This window comes from Pseudonaja textilis, chromosome 3 (assembly GCF_049901715.1).
Source record: "Pseudonaja textilis isolate UNSWEBS1 chromosome 3, rPseTex1.2, whole genome shotgun sequence".
In the NCBI taxonomy this organism is placed as follows: domain Eukaryota; kingdom Metazoa; phylum Chordata; class Lepidosauria; order Squamata; family Elapidae; genus Pseudonaja; species Pseudonaja textilis.
This window is the reverse complement of record NC_141992.1, coordinates 134,664,976-134,687,041: the sequence shown is the minus strand read 5'-3', so window position 1 is coordinate 134,687,041 and position 22,066 is coordinate 134,664,976. Positions and strand designations below refer to the sequence as shown.

At 36.0% G+C, this 22,066-nt stretch overlaps 1 protein-coding gene across 1 annotated transcript in view; it reads left to right on the top strand.

Moving 5' to 3' along the window:
• Window positions 1–22,066, top strand: part of LOC113445728 (uncharacterized) — a 196,381-nt gene that overhangs the window by 57,317 nt on the left and 116,998 nt on the right. Inside the window, exons 7-8 of the mRNA XM_087930397.1 lie at window positions 3,731–3,854; window positions 6,961–7,200. Of these exons, the coding sequence (XP_087786523.1) occupies window positions 3,731–3,854; window positions 6,961–7,200 (364 nt within the window). The remainder of the gene's footprint in view (window positions 1–3,730; window positions 3,855–6,960; window positions 7,201–22,066) is intronic.

Genomic DNA, 22,066 nt, shown 5'->3' with positions numbered 1-22,066 from the left:
GCCAGACAGTTCACTATTCTCGAACTTCTAGCTATGTGAACCAAAAAGAAAAATGTTGTATCCCTAAAAGAGATCAAATGGGGTAATGAAAACTGTTTACCTTCATAATTGTGTAATAGCTGCTAATAAAGGCAATAGATACAGTAGTTTAAAAGTAATAAAATCCACAACAAAGTGTATTTAATTTTAAATTGAATTGCAAGCAAATGGGTGTCCTAATGAACCCCTGTGTCAATGCAGCTCTAACCAAATTAAGTGAAATAATTTCCATCATGAGCAAACTAAATAAGTACAAAGTTTCAAACCCACCATTCTTCCCGGGAAAAGAGGTTTTCGTGGATGATTCAACTGCAGGAATTAGATAAGAAAGTTCACAATAGAAGTTGCCTCTGCTCCAGTTTTAGGGCAATTAGATTAAGCTTTGTTTAACCTTCAGGTCAAGGAAGAAAAGGATGCTCCAGAATCCTAGGTTGTTTATTTTGGGCAGTGTTTCCCTCACTTCAGATAGCCATCGCCTGCCTCTTACCTTACCATTTGAGGCACACTTCACTTTTACTCTTGTACACTTTTAATTTTAGTTTATGTAATCATATCACTTTCAGAGACAGTCTTTTTCTGACAGCTGATAATTTGGGGATTGGGTTTGGTTGATCCGGGGAAATCCTGGATCAATCTAAGCACCAGACTAGTAAGTGAGATCTAAGTGCTATACTAGTCTTACCATGACTTCTGGATAATATTTAATATAATATATTACTTCACATAGTAGAATCATGGCAAAGCTTTCTTGATTTGGTAAGATAAATGTATTATTGTAATTGATTTGATAAGATAAATGTATTATATTATCTGATGATAATATATCCATGACACGGAGGAAGTTTTCCATGCCAATTTCATCACAATTAACCCTCACAAGAGGGAGCAGTGTAAAATGGAAGTCCTGCTTAAGCACTCATTAACCATGTGATTGCAATTACATGACGGGGCTATATTTTTTAACTCAGTCAACTGTGGTATAACTCTTATCGGCTCCAGCTCCTCTGCCATATAATTGTGCTGAAGCACCTCCAGCAGGCAGCCTTTTGCATGGCTATAAACTTTCCAGGTAATTTAAACTTCAGTTCTAAATGGAATATTGAACTTACAGGAAAATAGTACAATGTACAGTGAATCACATAAGCATGGTCAAGATGCCCATTCAGTTTATGGGGCGGGGTGGAGGGTGTTATTTATTATATTTTATCCTGCCATTACTTTTTATCAACTCAAAGCAACATAAATATCTAATTGTTTGTCAAGTACCGAGGTAATCAGGAAATTCAGGCCGTTCAAATGAGTTTAAAGATTCATTGCAAGCTTAAGCTCTCTACGAGACTCTTATATGAGCTGGAGATAAGGACATTCAAGGTAGGCTGGACTTACATCTTGTATGGGCACCCAGGGATTCATGACATATGATGAGTTTGATCCCCTCCCTCAGGCTCAGCCTGGTCATCTCCTACATTGTCTTGGTTACTATTTTCCGATCAGGCCCAGCCCAAGAACAATATAGAAAAATCCAGCCAAAGTTCACTTCTTTGTTTGCTTATACCCTATATGCAGAACCTTGCCAAACTAAATGCATGCTACTGAAATCCGAATGGATATACCCTGGAGGATTCAAAGGAGTGGCTCTCCTAAATATCTGTCTCCAATCCATCTTGGGCTATGTTGTCGATTGTCTCTCTCCTCCCCGCCCACAGCCACCCATCCACATTGGAATGTGCTCTTTCCTTTCTTGGAAACTGCCTCTTCACTCACCACCACCTTCTCCTTTGTAGGCACAATCCATCATATTTTGCCATAATGTCCCTATGAGGTGGGTTGGACCAAGAAAAAGTGATGGGCCCAAAGTGACCGATCTGTTATCCATGCTCTTAATCCTGCAAGAACTCAAGGTCTCCTGGTTTCTAGCCCATCACAACCCTGAAGTGGATCTCAGTAGCTTCTGAGATCATAGGGAAAGGCCTTGAAGAAAGGACGTGATCAGCCCAGCATGGCTTAAATCCGTTCCAAGAAATCACTTGAGAAAACACCTCAGACCACCCCTACCCAAGTCATGCCAATGTGGGATTATTATTCTTATTTTGTTCCCATGGAAGAAAAGGAGAAAGAAAAGGGAATGGTAGAAGGGGCTGCTTTCCAACCTTCCTTTTTAAGAAGAGCTTGGACAACCATTTGTCTGAAATGGTATAGGGTTTTCTGCCTGATTAGGGGGCTGGACTAGAAGACCTCTAAGGTCCCTTCCAACTCTGTTATTCTGTTGTAACTATGCATGTGAAAGGCCCAGCTGCTCATGGCATATGTTATTGGTACACAAAAGTAAATTTAATGCCTGGGAAAGTAGAAGGCTGCATCATATGTATTCTCCAAATTTATTTATTTATTTTAGCAATTTATAATACTGCCCAATTATATAATAACCCTGGGCAATATAGAGTAAAAATAAACAATTAAAACGAACAGCAACAATCCCTCTCCCAGTCCAGAAAGAAAAACAACCATTAAAGGGTTTAAATTAAACTCATCTCATTGTTTCTGTGGTTCTTCTTCTTTTTAGAACCTTTATATCACAATTACAGGCTTCATTTGCATTCATCCAAATGTTTAGAAATTACCAGAGAAAAGTATTCCCCCCAAAACAATTTTAAAAATAAAACCCGAGTTTGAAATATTACAAATAATTGTCTTGATACAATGGCGCTGTTTAAACATACCTTATTGCTAATTGAAACCCACGTTTCTGAATTAAATTTCTAACATGAACTTTTTTTTAAAAAAAAGCTGTTTCTTCATATAATGTTTCTATCAATTAGGGTGTTCATTCATTGGGTGAAAACTAGTCAGAAACAGCTACCATTTTTTTTTTTTTTTGCAAAACTGGTAGACAATAAATGTTGATCCTTCATATATTTCAAGTCCCAGAAACTTTAGAAACTCACTGTCATAAATCAAGGAATAATATTACCACTCTATATCCCAGAATCAACATCCTAAAATGCTAGAAGATGGTGTGAGATTTTGCCCAAGTTATGCTTTTGGGATACAGTGGATATTCTATCCCAAAGGTGCTTTTTCAAGAGGCAAGTAGACTTCCTTGTTTTTCTTTGAAGACGTTTCACTTGTCCTTCCAAGAAGCTTGCAGTAATAAACAATCTACTTTTGCTAATCTGGACTTTTATGTAAACTCCAGTGTTCACTTGATTATAGGTTACTATTTTTGCCAATCAATTCAGACATAGATGGATGATACTGTTATATTTAAAGGAGACTATTTGTAGCTCAGGGTTGAAACGATGGGGTGTATTGGTGCTCCCTGACCTTGGTTGTTTCTGCTTTGCACTGGTGATGTTACCTGCTAATGAAACATCTGCAGAAAACAACCAAGCTCAGAGAGCACCAGGGACCTCTTAAGTATTATATATTATTCTTTTGCTACTTTGGTTGGCTACACTCCTGGATTCTCTCTAAGAAGCACAAATATGTAGTATGTCTGCGTGTATGTTTGTAGGTGTTTGATTTAATGATCACTGCCCAGAGTCATTTGTTTGAGATAGACAGCTTTAGAATTTGAATGAATGAATAAATAAATAAATAAAGGAATGCAGCAAGTTTCAGGTGTCATGGTTGCCTTTAATTTATGCATGTTATTTAAAATGTTCCCTTTACATTCCCTTTGTCACCAAAGCAAGCCAGAAAATCAGGTGTTGGAAACTGCCTCAAATGGCTGGAAAATGAGGGCTGCAGCCAAACTTCGTAACCTTGCAGGAGTGAGTCACAATTCAAATGGAACAGCTGTTCCTTGCTGGAAGGTAAACTGTTTCAGTCCTTCCCTCCCTCCCTTTCTCCCTCCCTCTCCTTGTATGTTTTCAAAGGAAAATTGCAAATGATTAGATCAGATATATGGATTTCCTTGTTGAAAAAACCTTTTTGTTTAGATTTAAAAAGACACAAGGAGTTTAGCAGGTTTTTAACATGTACATTTTTTGCAAATGCAAAGATGTGCTTTATAACAAAATTTAGTTAGGTTTAGAAGTACCTCTGCCCCATGTTGGCAAGGCAGAGTTTTTCAAGCACTTTACCCACATTGGCCAAGCAAAGTGATATTGTAGGTAGAAGAAAGGCAGCTCTGCCACTATTTAAATGAGACAAGCTTGAGATACGATGCATCTCGTATCTCCTTTTCCTACTCAACTGACACTAGCTTTGAGGGAATGTTGTAAATGCAAGAGAGATTGTGGTATAATTCCTCAGACTGGCGTTTTTGCCCCCCAGTCACTATTCGATTATCTCCCAAATTGCTGTGTTTCAGAGAGATAAAGATTTTTTATGGCTTGCTGACTTGAAACAACTAGAAGAGCCAGAAAAAGAAGAAGCTAACTGGCCATGCATAGTAATTCCATTGGTAAATGCAAAATCTTTGTTTGTGTGACATTTCTAAAATTACTGCAGAAGATGAATCTAAAATATGAAATGTCACATTTGGCATGCAAAACTATCACAATATATTTCAGTATAAAATTCATAGAAGCGTTTAATTTAGAATGTGTTTAATAACTGGGTCTGACTGCATCAGTAATCCTGCCTTGAGGTTTTAGAAACATTGTCTGATTTATTCATTCACATGATGTTAATTGTATGTCTATGTGTGTGTGTGTATCAAAAATATTAAGGTTAATTCTTCACTGTTAATTAAGAATTTTCTAATTTAACTTAAATAATTGCCATTGAGAATAGTTTCTTAAGTATAGATTGTGTTGACAAAAACAAAAAAGGCCTAATTCCTTCAAGTGATTTTTTTTAACACTGCTGAATGTTCTCTATCTATATGGAAATATGCTGTTTCTCTTATTATAAATTGAAGCCAGGAGTTTTTAAAAAGAGATTATTGGTCACTATATTCCTTAACGCATGCCAGGATTAAAAGCTTTGTATTCTGTGGACACTGTCATAACAATACATCCCAAGAGAAATAAATATTTCCATTGCATATAGTGTATACACCTCATAATATTATCATATATCTTGATAACATATGACTAAAGTAAGATTACGTATATGGCTAAAAATCTTCAATATATCAAATAAAATATTTGAGATCTTGAAGAAGTTGTAGGATGGTGCAACCGTGAGCACATTGCCATTCCAAAGTATTTTGTTGAAGGGATGCTTTTTTCATGTGTTATCAGATTTCATGTTAAACAATTAGGATCAAGTACTTTATTTTGAAATTAATGTGTAAAGAAATACTTCTTGCACCTTGATGTAATAAGGTGAAAGCTTACTAAATACTTTACAATACTAGAATCTTAATCTCTCTAAAAATACAAGCAATTTAACGGATCCGTGGAAAAAATCAAGAGGTTAAGTGTTTGCTTCTTGATTTCAGTACAAGTTAGGCAATGTTGATGGCACTATCCAGTGGTGCCAGGGGGAGAAAAGCGAGTCAATTCTTAATGTTTGAGAATAATTAGACCTGTAGTTTAGCATAAAGGATATGTGTTTCGGGGGGGTGGGACTTGTTCAGGAGGTTGGTGTAACCAGTCCATTGTCTTTGTGGGAAACAGACTGCAGGTAGCCCTTGACTTAGGACTATAAATGAGTCCAAAAGTTCTGTGGCTAAGGGAGTTTTGCCCTATTTGCCCCATTTTATGACTTTTCTTGCCATTGTTGTTCAGCAAATCACCGCAATTGTTATGTGACTACCATGATTGTTAAATGAATCTGGCTTCCTCATTGACAGGGCTTGTCAGAAGGCCGCAAAAGGTCATCACACGACCCCGGGACATTGCAACCATCATAAATATATGAACCAGTTGCCAAGCATCTGATCACGTGACCAATGGGGGGGACGCAGCAACAGTAGTTGTGAAAAATAGTTGTCAATAATTTTTTTCAGTACTGTTGTAGCTTTATTTATATATTTTATTTACTTATTTTGTCAGAAGCTTACAATAAAATAGAAATAAGAATAATCATAAGTTTAAATATAAGAAATAGGAACTAATAATTGGGGACAATAGGACAGGGACGGTGCTCAAGCTTTGAATGGTACAAAAGAAATGCTTGTAAGTCAAGGACTACCTTTAAAATATTTCTTAGTGTTGCCAACCCTTTTTAAAGGGGCGAGGTAGAGGCAATTGTCTCCAAAGTCCCCTTGTAGGGGATGAAAACAGAAACATATTTCGCTATTTGAAACAACTGAATGCATCAATGTGTTTCATTCAAGTAGAAAAAACATATGTATTGAAATATATTGCCAAGAGTTATTTCAGAATTTTAGGTTTTTCTATTCCTGATAACTGGACTATTGGCTTCAAATCAGGGCTAGACTAGACTAGACTAGATTAGAAGAGTTGGGAGGAACTTTGGAGGCCTTCTAGTGCAGCTCTCTGCTCGGGGAGGAAGCCCTGCACCCGTGATGGTGAACCTATGGCATGCGTACCGGAAGTGGCACACAGAGCCATCTCTGCTGGCACATGAGTCGTTGCCCTAGCTCAGTTCCACTGCACATGTGTGCGTGCCTCTCACCAGACAGCTGATTGTTGGGTTTCTGCCATGCATGCGTGGGGGGCGGGGCACTTGCAGGAGATGCACGCGCATGCACTGGGACATGGAAACATGGGGGGTATCATGCGTGCATGCTCAGGGGCGGAGAGCATGGGGAGGTCATGCATGCCTTGCGTTATGTGTGCATGCGTGCACTTTCGGCACATGATGACAAAAAGATTAGCCATCAAGTTGTTCCACTGGGAGAGAGAGAAAGAGAGGAGAAATATTATATTGACCTAGATACTACTGAGGAGAAAATGGGATGAGGGGTACTTTCAAAATAAGCTTTTATCCCAACTGATCTCAAGACTGTTTTAAAAAGTACTGATAATGAATGTTGCTCTCTCTCTCACTCTTGTCCTTTAGGTTAACCGCACTAAAAAATCTCAATTTACTGATATCCATCTAAAATGCTTGAGGGGTATCAAAGACAAAGTGCCACAAGGTAGTTACAGTCTCAAGGTTTCCATTTGTAAACAACTTAATGGAAAATTTCTTGCATGCTCCAAAGTGGATGGACAACAATTGACTGGAAAGTCACTGCCTGTGAGACATAATGGGAACTTCTATGACGTGGAGATCTCTTTTGGACAAAGCATATACACAGTAAGTGAAGTTTTTTTTTTAATACGTTTTGTGGTTGGAAAAAATAGTATTTTGTATTGAGCTATGTTACTTTCCACAACTGAGTGCCTTCCACAGGTGATGGGCCAGCTCCTTTTTTTATCAAGTTGGCTAGATATTCTAAAGAACTGAACACCACAGCTGAATCATTTTGGGGAAATATTTAATACATTCTTATAATTTATTTAATATTTTTAGGTTAAATCTGGGCACAGGCAGAATTTTCTATCTTGTCTTTTTAATATAGAAATTATTTCAGTCACTTTTTGAGCACGGTTATATAGCAAATAAGCAAGTAATATATTTATTACAGTATTCCAAAATTACTGGATATATTAAACCCTAGATTATGCAGCATTGTCAGCCACATTTAGGTTTTTGCTTGCTTCTTAAAAAGTCTATGTAGCTTGTCATCTCTGTAATATGATTTGGACAAAGTAGATTTAGAATAATAAATGAATAAGTAGCTGCAGATAAATATATGAATGTATATAGATCTTTTTCTATGTTTTAAGCTTCATGGATTCCCACTTGTGAAAAAGAGCAACGTTTTTAAAGCAAAATGCCAAATAGATAAATATTTGGAAAAAAGAGAATTTGCTACTCTCCAGTACATACATACATATGTGTGTATTTATGTGCATGTGTGTGTGGATAGATAGATTAGATGATAGATGATAGATAAATAGATGATAGATAGGTGATAGATAGATAGATAGATAGATAGATAGATAGATAGATAGATGATAGATATTTCTTCAAATTATTTTATATTCATGCAAAAGTTTATATTAGTTTATTTCAATATTGAGTCATCCCTCTAAAAAGTAGTCAGGAAGAAGATAAAATAAATGCATATACACGCAGAATATTCCTGAAAAAAACAAATGAGCAAGGTAAAGTAAATTTGATTTGATTTAATTTACATGTAATTAATTATGATTCATATATTATTATCATTGTTATTCATCTTGTATTTCTTTCCAACCGCATTCAGTTTTGCAACTCTGCCCTCTGGAAGAAGAAAAAAAATCCCAGCAACAATAGAGACATATATGTTGCATGCCTTTAGCAACTGCCTGTCATCCTGGCAATCTGTGTTGTATACTTCTGATCTATTTGATAAATCTCGTTCACTGGATTACTAGAAAGCTCAATAATTGACCGCTATGAATTGATGTGCTCGTGGATTTGATGGATTTTGTACGAGACCCTTCCAAAAGTGAATCTGCCCATCCTGTCAAGTATAAAGCACACTTTCACCACATTCTATTGTAATTTTATAATAATCCCAGACTAGGGGAAATTGATTCTTCACTGATGGTCAAAAAAGTTCCCTGTGATTCATGTGTTGAGTTGCAGGGTGGATCTTCCTGAGCACTTTGTCAGATTTCAGAAAAGCAAAAAAGAATGAATGCATAAAACATGACTTTTCCAAAACATTTCCATTTTGAAAATATTCAAGATTTGCCATGAATCAAGGAAGTGAAGACTCTTCCAAAGACATATGGATTATAATTCAATTTTTTTGAATTTTGATCACATGACTGTGGAGATGCTGTAATAGACATAAGTTGAGCACTGATCATAACTTACTTTTTTCATTTCTGTTGTAACTTTGAGCAGTTGCTAAACAAATGGTTGTAAGTTGAGGACCATCTGTGCATCGATAGGCTATTGAAGCCCTTAGAGATCTGAGTTTAATATGCACAAATCTTTATGTGCTGTAGTAACTACGCATGACTAAAATGGCTCTTATTCCCAAGTTCTTTTTATTCCTATTATTCACAGGCTGCTGCAGTGCTAGGGGTGGATATTTATCTCACCTAATGCCATGCAAACTGGGTTGCAAATTGAGGAACAGAGCCATCTGCTCTATGTCAATAAAAAAACTGAAAAGGTTGATGAAGTATTGAACAATATATTTCTCCTAAAATTAAACACAATGATATTGCATTAAAAATAAGTAAAACTTCCCCCAATAAAAATACAGAACAGTAATATTATTCGACATCAGCATCAATACGTATGTAATTAATGTGACTAACAGGAACACTATCAAGCAACCTAAATTCTTATATTCAACCTTTTAATAAAAAATGCTCTAGCTGAAGATAATATCTAGTGCGGTCCTCTGAAAAAGACACTCAGAAATTTGGCCATTCAGAATATATTGACACTAATCAGAAGAGATTCACCTAGAGATTCAAATCTAGAGGTTCAAATCAGGAGATACTATTACACTTTGTGTCAACCTGGCAAAGTTGGAAGTTTGCTAGATTTTGCTAGGTGCTGCTTGGCTTTACTTAATGATAATTCAGGAAGCATAAAACAGCACCTTTTCAAACATGACATTTAATCCATGCATGTAAATCAAACTGTGGGAATAATGTATGATTCATTATTAAAAGGGCACCATATTTTTATTATATCAAATATGACACCCAAACGCTGTGAAAAATTTAGTGGCTTCTCTTGAAGTTTCAAGACACTTATCATCCAGTCATTGAGTTGATGCTGGCACCAATTTTAAATTATAGCTATCAAAATAATAAGCACAACATTTTTTGGCCTAGAAAGGAGTTGGAGAAGAGCGTGAACAATTTTACTGTAAAATAGAAATTTATTTTTAATGTAAGGCTTTCCTAAATCCATATCATGCAGTTTCTTGGTAATATTCTGAACGAGATTGGTATGAGAAATATCTCATAATATCATTGTCCTTAATAGTCACACCCTCAATTTTTCCCCTGAAGTCCTTTCTGAAAGCTACATATATCAAAAACTATTTAACATGACCTAAGGTATCAATTCTAAAATATGATGACACCATCATTTCCTAAGCCTCCGTTTTTCTGAGTCAGCATCTGACTAGGAGCTAAGATATTTTTAACAGCAACAAATAAAGTATTATTAGGTAGGCTAAAGGAAAAAAAAACTTTTTTGTTATGGTTGGTCACAAAGTCAGCCAGATGTTTAGACAGGTTTGGCATTTTTGTCCCCTGTCCTTCCCAAAGACTTGGGATAGGAAGATGTTATTATTTAATAATATGAAAGGTATCATCATAAGATGTAAGCTGTTCCAAGTAAAGCTACTTTTTGCAGTGATAATAGTAATAATAAAGTAGATTGATAGTGATGTTGACAGTGTCAGTGATGTTCAAGTGATGTACCAATTGTTTTTGGATTGCACCCACGGCTATTGGCCTTCTTCTTCTTCTTCTTCTTCTTCTTCTTCTTCTTCTTCTTCTTCTTCTTCTTCTTCTTCTTCTTCTTCTTCTTCTTCTTCTTCTTCTTCTTCTTCTTCTTCTTCTTCTTCTTGTTCACCTTGTTCACCTTGTTCACCTTGTTCACCTTGTTCACCTTGTTCTTCTCCTCCTCTTTGATTTTGTAGGTCTTTGTATTTTGTGATTTCCTCCAGTTCTTTTCTCTGCTATTCTATCTACAGGTGCTGCCATGTGCACTATCCAGATTTTTTTTGCCTTTCTTATTATTACTATAATGCTACACCTTAGCACACTTCATAGGTAGAGAATACCTCAGTGCATACTAAGCTCAGCATTTGAAATGCTACAGATGTGCCTGGTAGTAAACAAATACACTTTTCAAAATAAGAAACATTTAAGCCACCTGATACCCCAGTGGGAAAAAAAAAGATTAAGTAGATGAGATTCTTAAACTAGAATCACCTAAAGCACTGACAGTTTACAAATAAAATGTGATCACTGCATAAAAACTAAATGGCTGGAATCATCTGTGTCTAAACCAGGAAGCAGCAGCCAACTACTGTATAGTAAAATGATGAATTGCAAAAGAGCTGTTAAGAAAGAATTAGGTTGCATTAGCCTGAAGCTGCTAAGGAAATTCTTCAGATTATCACAAGCATCTCTGATTTCTCATTGGGAAGCAGTGAGTAGAAAATATACCTTGGGAGACAAGAGCTACAACTTTATCACAGCTTGCCTCCAAATATATTGTGCATAACTGGTTATATATCCAGTGATGTAATTCATGTGGCAAAATGACATCTGGCTCCTGAGTGGAATCTGCCTCCTTTTTCTTTCTATCCTATACCGTAAAGTTAGAGGATCCCCAAGAATAGATATGACTGGGACTACAGAGAGAGCAAAGGGAAGCCCCATTGTGCAATCAGAAGTGCGTTTATAAAAAATTAAATATATTCCAGAGGTTGTTCAAATATTTTTATTTGGGCGTGTTCATTCTGCAGTTCCAACTTTATGAAGGAGAAAAATGCAGCCATCTTCTGACTCACTGCTTTTCTTGAAAAGAGGCCCTGACTTTGATGTAGGCTTCTCCTGTGATAACAGTATTTCCCAATGTTAAGGGACTCAATGGACTAGCTGTATATAAGATGCTGGGTTTATTGACTGGAAGATTGGAAGATTGAGTCCCAAGCACTGTGTGATGGGGTGAGCTCCTGGCAACCTAGCAATTTGAAAGTTTGCAAGTGCAAGAAGATAAATAGGTACCACTTTGGTAGGAAGGTAACAGCGGTCCATGTGCTTTGGCATATAATCATTGGTCAAGCCACATGACCACGGAAGTGTCTTCAGACAATGTTGGTTCTCTTGACTAGGAAATGGAGATGAGTACTGCCCCCTAGAGTCAGACATGACTGATCAGGAGAGAACCCCCCCCCCCAAATGAAGGCAACTTTAAGATGTCTGGAGCATGCTGGAGGAATTCTGGGAGTTAAAGTCCAGATATCTTAAAGTTACCAATATTGAGAAACACTGATTTAGGATCACATGGGATTTCAGAGTTTGATGGGCAGGAAGACAATATAGAAGTGAGAACACATTGGCTATGTTACCTATCTAAGAACTTTTTGGAAATACAAAAGCTAGTGGGTAATTAATTTTCAGAATGTATAGGTATTAATCTAGAAATTGTGTAATAGATTGACTTGTATTGAAATTTGCAAGACCACATTCTTTCCAAGCATCGATAGAAATGGTTCTTTTTTAAAGATAAGGGATATTTTCCTATTTTTGCTAACAATAATCCAGTCTATTATTGTCAGCCCTGTAGGGTGGATCAGGCAGGAAACATAACCAGGTCAACTAATTGTACTTAAGTATAAGGTTACATTAACAGAATCTTGCAAATCTGAAGATACATTTCTTCCTCCATCCTCTTTACAACCCATGAAGGTAGAAAGTATCTTCAGCGGATTAAGTTGCCTTTTTTCCTGACCATTTGTTTGGCTGGGTCTCTTCTCCCTGTCTTCCAAGATCGTTCCCACATACTAGTCCATCTATGATACCTATGTTAATTTTGAAAAAACAATTTATGTTGGAGTCACCATTTCTTAATGCATTTAAATGGGCATTAATGCTAAGACTTTGTCGGATCTTTAAGACTTTTAATTTGTTTCACATGTTCTACTTAGAAAAAAATATTGTTTTGATTTTGTCCTCTTTCTTTAGCTTTCTCCTCAGTGAAACCAGGCTTGCAAACCTAATATTCAGCTATAAAAATTCAGAAGAAAGCAAGTAATATAATGAAAATAATTTAGTCAAGGTTAACAACAGTCACACCTTACTGTCCTATTCCTTCCAGGTCATAGAAGGAGAAGAAAATGAATATTGGTAGCAGATGTGTTGAGCCAATTGGCCCCAGATGCACAAAATGTAACAATTATTTTCCTGTATTTAGAAAGACGAGTGATATGTTTTATACTGCCCTTGCCCAGTTCCTTTGCACTTCTTACAAAATGATGTCTAATGCTCTTTTAGCACCTGAATCGATGATAGACTAAAGCAACAGGGCTCTGGAGGTGCCCATGAGATTTATAGCTATTATGCAATATATCCATTCTTGGATGTTTTTATGAACTCGGCTTTTCCTTTCTACTTACAGCTGTATCCAAGCCAAATCAACCACAATGGTAGGCAGATAAGCAAACAATTTCTATTTTACCAAAATATGTGTAGGAAAGAGGGGTTGTGTGCAGAACCTGATAATGTAGAAGAGGTTTGGGAGAAGAGATGTTCAACCTTACCAAATTCCATGGCAGTGTGGGGAATATACCATGCTTTGGGTAAAGGGATGGGGAACTATGGCCCTTTATGACTTGTGGACTTGGCTCAGGAATTCTGGGAGTTGAAATCCACAAGTCATAAAGGGGCCATAGTTCTCTACCTCTGTTTTAGTAGATTAGTACATTATTTTTTTTAAACAAAAATAAAAACAATTTTATTTACAAAATTAAAAACATACAAATTCAACAATACAGAAACAATAATATGTGAATAATACATAATTCTTTACATTTGTTATCGAATTTGATAAGTAGTAATAATCAATATTGACTAGTATTATTCACATCTTCATTCATTATCACATCCTAAGCACTAAATAATTCACAATATACTATATTTTCACGTTGGTTTATAACTACTCTTCAATTACAAATACATTCATATTATTTAACTAGTAAACAAAGAAATATACTAAATGACTAATAATAATAATAATAGTAACAGAGAAAAGAAGGTTTAAAATCTTTAATTGTTTTTATACATTTGGTATGAACAGCTGAATATAAATTGTATCTTGGGTTCATTTACATGTTTCCCCTTTTATTATCTACCCACTTATACCATTTATCCCATATCCGGTAGTAATCTGTATCCTCCTTCCCATTGATTTTAAGCATGAGCCTCTGCAATTGGGCACACTCATATGTTTTCTGAATAGCAACATGTATCAGTGGTACATTTGGGTTCTTCCAATATTGCACTAGTGAAATACGTGCTGCAGTTAATGAATGGATGGTCAGATATTTTACTTTAGAGGGGTAATCCCCTTTGATCATTCCCAAAAAAACCAATTCCGGTTTCCACTCCAGCCCACATTCTATGATTTCTTCTATCCACACTTTTATTTTTAACCAATGTTTTTTTACCTCAGGACAAGTCCACCATAAATGAAAATATGTACCAAATTTCCCTTTACATTTCCAACAGCAAGGTTTTGCTGTCAGAAATATTTTGACCAATCTAGAGGGTGCCAGATGCCACCTATACATCATTTTTTATAGATTCTCCTTGTGTGCTACTGATTTGGTTAATGTCAGGTTTTTCTGCCAGATTTCTTCCCAGGCATCCAGATCAATACTATAGCCAAAGTTTTTTTCCAAAGCTAACATAAAATCAAACTTTTCTCAGGGTTTAAACGTATTTTATCTAAATATGTGTCCCTTACCTCAATTCCATATTCCTTTACGTCTTTATTATATCTCAGTTTTAAATTTAAAATATGACCATTTATCGATAACTATCTTTTGTGTTTCTAGTTCCTGTTTCGTTTTAATTCTTCCCTCACTATCTAATATTTGGTGATACTTAAGTTTTTTACTAATGTCCATCGTATTTAAGTGAAACATTGCCTCCATCGTTGAAAACCACCTCGGGATTTTAGTATGCTTCCTTCTTATATCAGTCCAAATTTTAATTAAAGACTTTCGGAATACATGTCTAGTAAAGTATAGATTGTTTTTACTATTCGGGTTCCATAGAAATGCATGCCAACCTAACTGTAAGTCATGTCCCTCCAATTGTAAAATCCTATTATTCCTCAAATCAATCCAATCTTTTATCCACACTAATGCCGCTGCTCTATAATATGTCTCCCAGACAGGCAGTCTGAATCCACCTCTGTTTTTATTATCTTGTAAATAAGTTTTTTTTATCCTTGTTTTTTCTTTGCCCAGATAAATTTCATCACAATTTTATCTAATTCTTTTTTAAAAAAATTGTCCAGTAATATCGGAATTGTTTGAAACAAATATAGTATTTTAGGTAGAACACTCATTTTGATTGTTGCTATTCTACCTAATAATGAAATTTGCATCTTATTCCAATTTTCCAAGTCCTTTTCAATCTGTTTCTGTAATTTAATATAGTTATCTTCTCGCAGATTTAATGTTCTAGCTCTTAACCAAATTTTTAAATATTTAATTTTATTTACAATTTGTAATCCCATCTTTTCTTCCATTTTTTTTGTTTACTATTTGTTAAATTTTTAACTAGCATTTTGTTTTTTCCCTTATTAATTTTTAATCCTGCTAATTTACCAAATTTATCTATTTCATTTAGTAAGGCTGGTCCTGAGTCTATTGGATCTTCTATAACAAAAGCCATATCATCTGCGAAGGCTTGTAATTTATATTCTTGACTTTTAATTTTAATTCCTTTAATTTCTTTATTTGATCTAATTCTGTCCAGCAAAGTTTCCAAAATTGTTATAAAAAGCAGAGGTGAAAGCAGGCATCCCTGTCTGACCCCCTTCCTTATCTTTAATGATTTGGTAATTTCTCCATTTAATAATACATTGGCCTTTTCTGTGACATAAATTGCATTTAACATTTTTACAAAATTATCCACAAATTCCATCAGATTAATATGCTTTTTCGTAAAGTCCCACTTTAAATTGTCAAAGGCCTTTTGTGCATCCAGGAAGACCAAGGCCACTTGGCTTCCTGGATGTTTTTCATAATATTCCAATATGTCTATTATTGTTCTTGTGTTATATCTGATCTGCCTCGTGGGAAGAAATCCATTTTGATCCAGGTGAATTTTATTACTAAGTACTTTCTTTAATCTTTCCGCCATTACCACCATAAAAAATTTGTAATCTGAATTTAAAAGGGATCTTGGTCTGCAATTCTTTGTTTGATTGGCATCTGCACCCTCTTTCAGAATCAATGTTATGTATGCTTCCTTCCAAGACTCTGGAATTTTGGCTTCCAGTAATATCCCATTGCAAATCTCTAATAGCATTATCTCTAGTATATCACCTATCTCTTTATATAGCTCATTTGGTAGCCCATCTGGACCTGGCATTTTGTTTCTTTTTTGTTTTTGAATTGCTGCCTTTAGGTTGTCTGAAGTTATTTCTTTATTAAGCACCTCTTTTTTATCATCCGATACTGGATAGAGAGTTCCTTTCAAATATTCTTCTATTTTATTTAAATCAACTACTTCTTGTTTGTAAAGGTCTTCGAAATACTCTCTTATGATTTCGTTTTTTTTTCTCCTGATCTGTCTCTATTATTCCATTTTTATCCTGTAATTGATATATTGTTCTTTTCTGATTTTCTTTTCTTAATTTATATGCCAGCCACCTTCTGGATTTATTTGCATGTTCGAAATAATTTTGTTTTGTGTATAGTAATTTTTTAATTAGTTCCTCTTGATCTAAGATATTCATCTCATATTTAACTAATGCTAGTTCATTTCTAATTTGCTCATCTCCCAGGGTTTCCATTTGCCTATTTTCCAATTTCTCTACTCTTTTTATTAGGGCTTTCCGCTTCCCCTCTCTTTCTTTGTTTCTATTTGCTATAAAAGCTATCAAAATTCCCCTTAAGTATGCCTTCATTGTATCCCATAGATTCTACAATGAGGTGTCCTGTTTTTATTAAATTTAAAAAAACTAGTCAATTCTTCCCTAACTTTTTGAATATATTCTTCCTCTTTCAGTAATTGCAAATTAAGTGTCCACCTACCTTTTTTATAGTAACTATTTTTCCAGACTATCTGTATCAGGTTGTGATCTGCCCACGTGTTAGCCAGAATTTTTATGTCCTGAATCTCTTTGCATAGCTCAGGCCATATCTATCCTGGAGCATGATTTGTGTGGGCTGGAGTAGAAAGTAAACTGTGATAATCCTGGGTTCCTTTTTCTCCACGCATCCACTAATTCTAGTTCTTCGACCATCTCTATAAATTTCTTAGGCAATGTATTCCGTTTCTTATACTGTCTTTGTTCACAAGCGTAATCTTGTCTATTGTCTGTTATAGCATTATAGTCTCCTATAATACAAATTCTTGGGTGGCCAAATTCTATTAGTTTTTCATATATGATTTTGTAAAATTCACTCTGTTTTTTATTAGGGGCATATATCTCCACTAATAATGTCTTTTTATTTTGCATTATCACCTCTACCATTACTATTCTTCCCAGTTCATCTTTATAAATCAATTCTGAGGCTATCTATTCTTTTATATATAATACTACCCCTCTTTTTTTCTCTTCCGCCAATGTTGAATATATTTTCCCCAACTTTTTATTTAATAAGTACCCTTTATCTCTCTTCTTTATATGAACCTCTTGAATACATATTATATCCGCTTTTTGTTTTTCTAACTTAAGAAATATTCTTTTTCTCTTAACTGGATCATTTAACCCACTGATATTTATGGATATCAAATTCACTCCTTTATCAATTTCCTTTCTTACTTCTATCCCTCAATATTTTTACTCGTCGTTTGACTTCTCGTCCTCACTCCTATTTCTTCTTTTCCCAATGTCTCCTCATCTCCTTTCCTCTCCTTCTCCTTATCCCTCCCTCTGCTTCTAGGTTGTAACTCTTCTTGACTCGAAATTTCATGGTCATCTCTGCTGCTCAGTTCTTCCTCTATTCCTCCTATTTGGTCAAAAAATTCTTGAGCTTTGGTTAGGTTATCTATTCTCACCCTTTTCCCCTTCCATATTACTAATATACCCTCTGGAGTATTCCATCTAAAAGATGTATTTTTTTATTTAAGTAATTCGTGAGAAATTGATAGACTTTCCTTTGTTCATGAGTTCTCCTCGGCACCTGTTTTAGAACAATCACTTCCCTATCTTTAGATTTTATTCCTTCATCTCTCATAACTTTATAAATTATCTCCTTCACTCGACTCCTTGCAAATCTAATATGCACTTCTCGGGGGAGTCTATGCCATCTCACGTAGCTCATATACACTCTGTATACATCGCCCAGCTCATTCATACATTACTTTCCAATACAGCAATGAAGAATAAAACATTGGTGATATGCTGTGCATATGTCACTCTTTCAGCTCCATTATTATGGGAGCTATATACCGTATAGCTGTCACTGTTTTCTTGGTTTTGGTGTTCCACATGTAATGGTTACCTTACATTTTTTTGCTCTTCAACAACCTTTCTTTACAGTTTTAACTTTAAATGCAAATAGTTTTCAGTGTTATGATAACTAAAATGATAGCTACAATGTCTTATTCATTAGTTTGTATTTTACTAAAGCAGAAAATGGTATCATAGGATGCTTGGTCTGCCTAAAAATCTTTACTTGAATGGCTAAAACATTACTTTTTTGTTATTTGTGGGAGGGAAAACTAGCCATAAATCCAGTAATATTGGAATTTGATTGCACTCTTATGCTGTATTGATTTGGGATTTGATAGATGCTGATCTAATTGAACAGCAGATGTTCAAAATTGTATCTTTATGTGTACTGGGGCTTTGTCATTTTGGGATTGTAAAAGTAATAGGCTCTGTGCAGTATTCTCCAAAGTTCAACTCTAGGGGAAAAAATCAAAGAAGAAAGTAAAGATTTATTTCTCATTTTAAAAACAGTGATAAACCCAAGAGCAAGTTGAACTTTTTTGGTAGCATGTTTTAGAGAAAAATCCCTAAACTGAACCTGCTAATTTGAAACATTCAAACACATCTCATTCACTCTCTTGAGTATTGATGCTGAAATGCAGTGCCATATGGGGAAGTAAAATATATGAACAACAAAACTAATATACTGCAGTTGATTTCTGAAAAAGTATCAAGAGAGGTTTTTAGCTCATTGTGTTTTAATTCAAGTAAATAGGGCACTATAGAGTGCAAGAAAACAGGACAAAATTGTTTCTCTTTAATCTCAGTTGCTGTAGAACTTGCAAATTTTTTTAAAAAACTTGAATAAACTTATCAGAGAATTGGTTTGGTGTAGTGATTAAGGCACTAGCCTAGAAACTAGCAAGCCATGAATTCTAATCCATCTGGGTGGCCTTGGGCCAGTTACTTTCTCTTAGCCTTAGGAAGCAGGAACTGGTAAACCACTTCTGAAAAAGCTAGTCAAAGCAGGCACCAGGAGTCAATATTGACTTGAAGGCACAAAGACAAAACAAAAAAACTTAATCATAAAGCAGCCATTTGATTTAATCCAAATGGTTTATCTACTTCTAAAAAAAAAAAGAAAGAAAACCAGTGTTTGGATTCATGCTTGGCTTGATATGATATTGCAGTATCCGCCTACTGCATTGTCAGTGAACATTTGTCTGGATCAGTTTCATTGCTTGGCCCTGGTGGAAGAGGGCATATAATATGAATCGCTACAAGCATATCATATCCTGTCAGACTTCTTTCTGGAAAATTTGACTGGAACATTTGCTGTAGAAAAGCTAAGAAGCCACTACAAAAAGATCCAGCAACCTGCCACCCAATACAAAATCTAGTTATACGGTCATCAGTGTTCAATGTCCTGCACTTCTTTCATCCAATCACTCTTTGTAAGAGCTAAAAGTTGCACAGTTTTGGTTGAGTCAATTTCCCTCTGTTCCTTATTTTGTTAAAGACAGATCTGGTGTCAGATAGCAATAGCACTTATATACCACTTCCCAATGCTTTACAGCCCTCTCTAAGCGGTTTACAGAGTCAGCCTATTGCCCCCAACAATCTGGGTCCTCGTTTTATTGACCTCGGAAGATGGAAGGCTGAGTCAATCTTGAGCCAGGGACACCTAGACTGCCAAACTGCTGGCAACCGGTGATCAGCAAAAGTAGCCTGCAGTACTGCATTCTAACCACTGGACCACCACAGCTCTTGATTATTCACATTCAACTGTATGAGACCAAGCTGTGATGTCTCCCTACTTGGCTTATGAAGAAGCCCCAGTGATTCTGACCTGCCAGTGATTGCTCAGATCACGTCTTTTTATGGAGTCCTTGGTGCTTTCTGAGCTTGGTCGTGTCAAAGTTCCAACTAACAAACTCCAAACCAATAAACTCCGAGACAAGCATTTCCTCAAAGTTCCATTTTATTAGAGTTGTCACATTGGCACATCTGGGAAAACCCGAATCTGAGAGTTCTGGATTTTCCCTCCCCAAAAGAAATTCAAAGATCCATCCCCTGCACCCACCAGTCCATCACATGGCCCAATCAAAACGTCATCTCAACTAGAGACATTCCTCCATACACTCCTCTCCAGGTTCAGGGTGACATGTCCTTGACTTCCCAAGAAAGAATGTTGTTGAGTCTAATCTTCCACCTCTCTATGTAATCCCCCCTCCCAAATTCCCAGGCACTAAATGTGGCAGCCTCGAAGTTTCCAAGTGAAATATGGCTTCCAAGGCTGACAGTTTTCTTGAAGACATTTCTTTACCAAACTAGGTAACATCATCAGGCTAGTTCTGATGATGTTACCTAGTTTGGTAAAGAAATATTTGCAAGAAGCCCACTAAGCTCAGAGAGAACTAAGGACCCAACAGCTCAACTCTGAGCTACAAATATTTTCTTCTATCAGCATCACTTTTTTTGCAAATGCAATTCACATCAATTTAAAGGAAAAATGGTTATGTCCAGTGGTGAGATTCAAATAATTTAACAACTGGTTTGCCCAGAGTCAGGATGGCTGTTGTGGGAGGTATGGCCCATCCCCATCCTCCAGCTCTGTCGCATATGCGAGATGAGGCTCCCGCAATGGCCAACCTGACCCTGGGTGAACCGGATGTTAAATTACCCCTCGTGAGGAAAGGAGGAGAAGCAGGAAGAAAAAGAGGGAAAGCAGTCCTCTCCTTCCATTGCGCCGGCTGCTCCGTTGCCTGTTCTCCATTGCAGCACAGCACAGCGCCCAGGATCCACTTTGATAGTGGGGGATGGGTAATTTAGCAACCAGTTTGCCTGAACATTATAGCTGGCCTGGAATGCCACATCCTAAGTTATGAACAGTTTGTCTCTGATACCCTACATTACTTCACTGGTTGGTTCTGAACACAAGATGTGCAAATAAAGCCTTACAGGTCTGTTTATTGTTCAATATACTCACATCCTTTTATAGATCCTGCCATGGATACATTTATTATCTAATCACCAATTTGGCTTTCTCCACTGTGAGGCCTATATTGTGAAGAAAAAAAATCTCACTGGACTTTAAGCAAGCTGACTTCACACTGCAGTTGAAAGCCCCATACGTAATTATCGAGGCTTTGTAAAGCTAACGTTTGAATTGGTTTTTGTTCTAAAAACTTCTCCATCTGTTATGCATTTTATATTGGTTTTATGGGAATTCTTATTCTTCCTTTATAAGTCAACCAGACCTATTAACGGAGTGGGTGGCATATTAATTTTCTAAATAAAAACTAAGAATTAGATAGTTTGGTGGGGGAGACATTGAAGCTAAAATATAGGAGAGGCAGTAATTGAACAAAAGACCACATGTTTGCAAGTTCATGGCTTCTGCTAATGGCATCTCATTTTTTGGACAAATTCAGATAGGAATGCTTTCCAAAGCATGACATATTGGAGCATATGGACACGGCCTCAAGTAGCAGTTCTGTGTACTGTGTCCCACTCTTGCCATTCTTAGTGAGCATAGTATAGGGTGTGATTTTTGTGTACGGATGGGAAAAACAATAGTTATCACTTTGATGCTGACTTATCAAACTTATGTGCTCTAAAACCTGTACAGAAACCGGAACGTGACTATTTGTGAATCTTCCCACTTTGCCAAACTTTGCAGTCCTTTTCAAAAGTGTGTACAAAATTGCATAGAAGTTAAAGTACATTTGAAACTATAGGATTTTATGAGGTAAAAGTAAAAGACCACAATACTCTGTCTTCTTTGTAAGATGAAAATAGCAGCAGCAATAACTTTTCTGACTGCATATACTATCTAGCTTATTTAATGTAATTAAATAAATGCCTCTAAACTGAAAAATCCTGTTTCTGGACAACTGAGCATGCAGCAATTTATCTTCAATGAAAAAAAAAATCTCTTTAATTTTAAATTGAGCTTGTTCTGTAC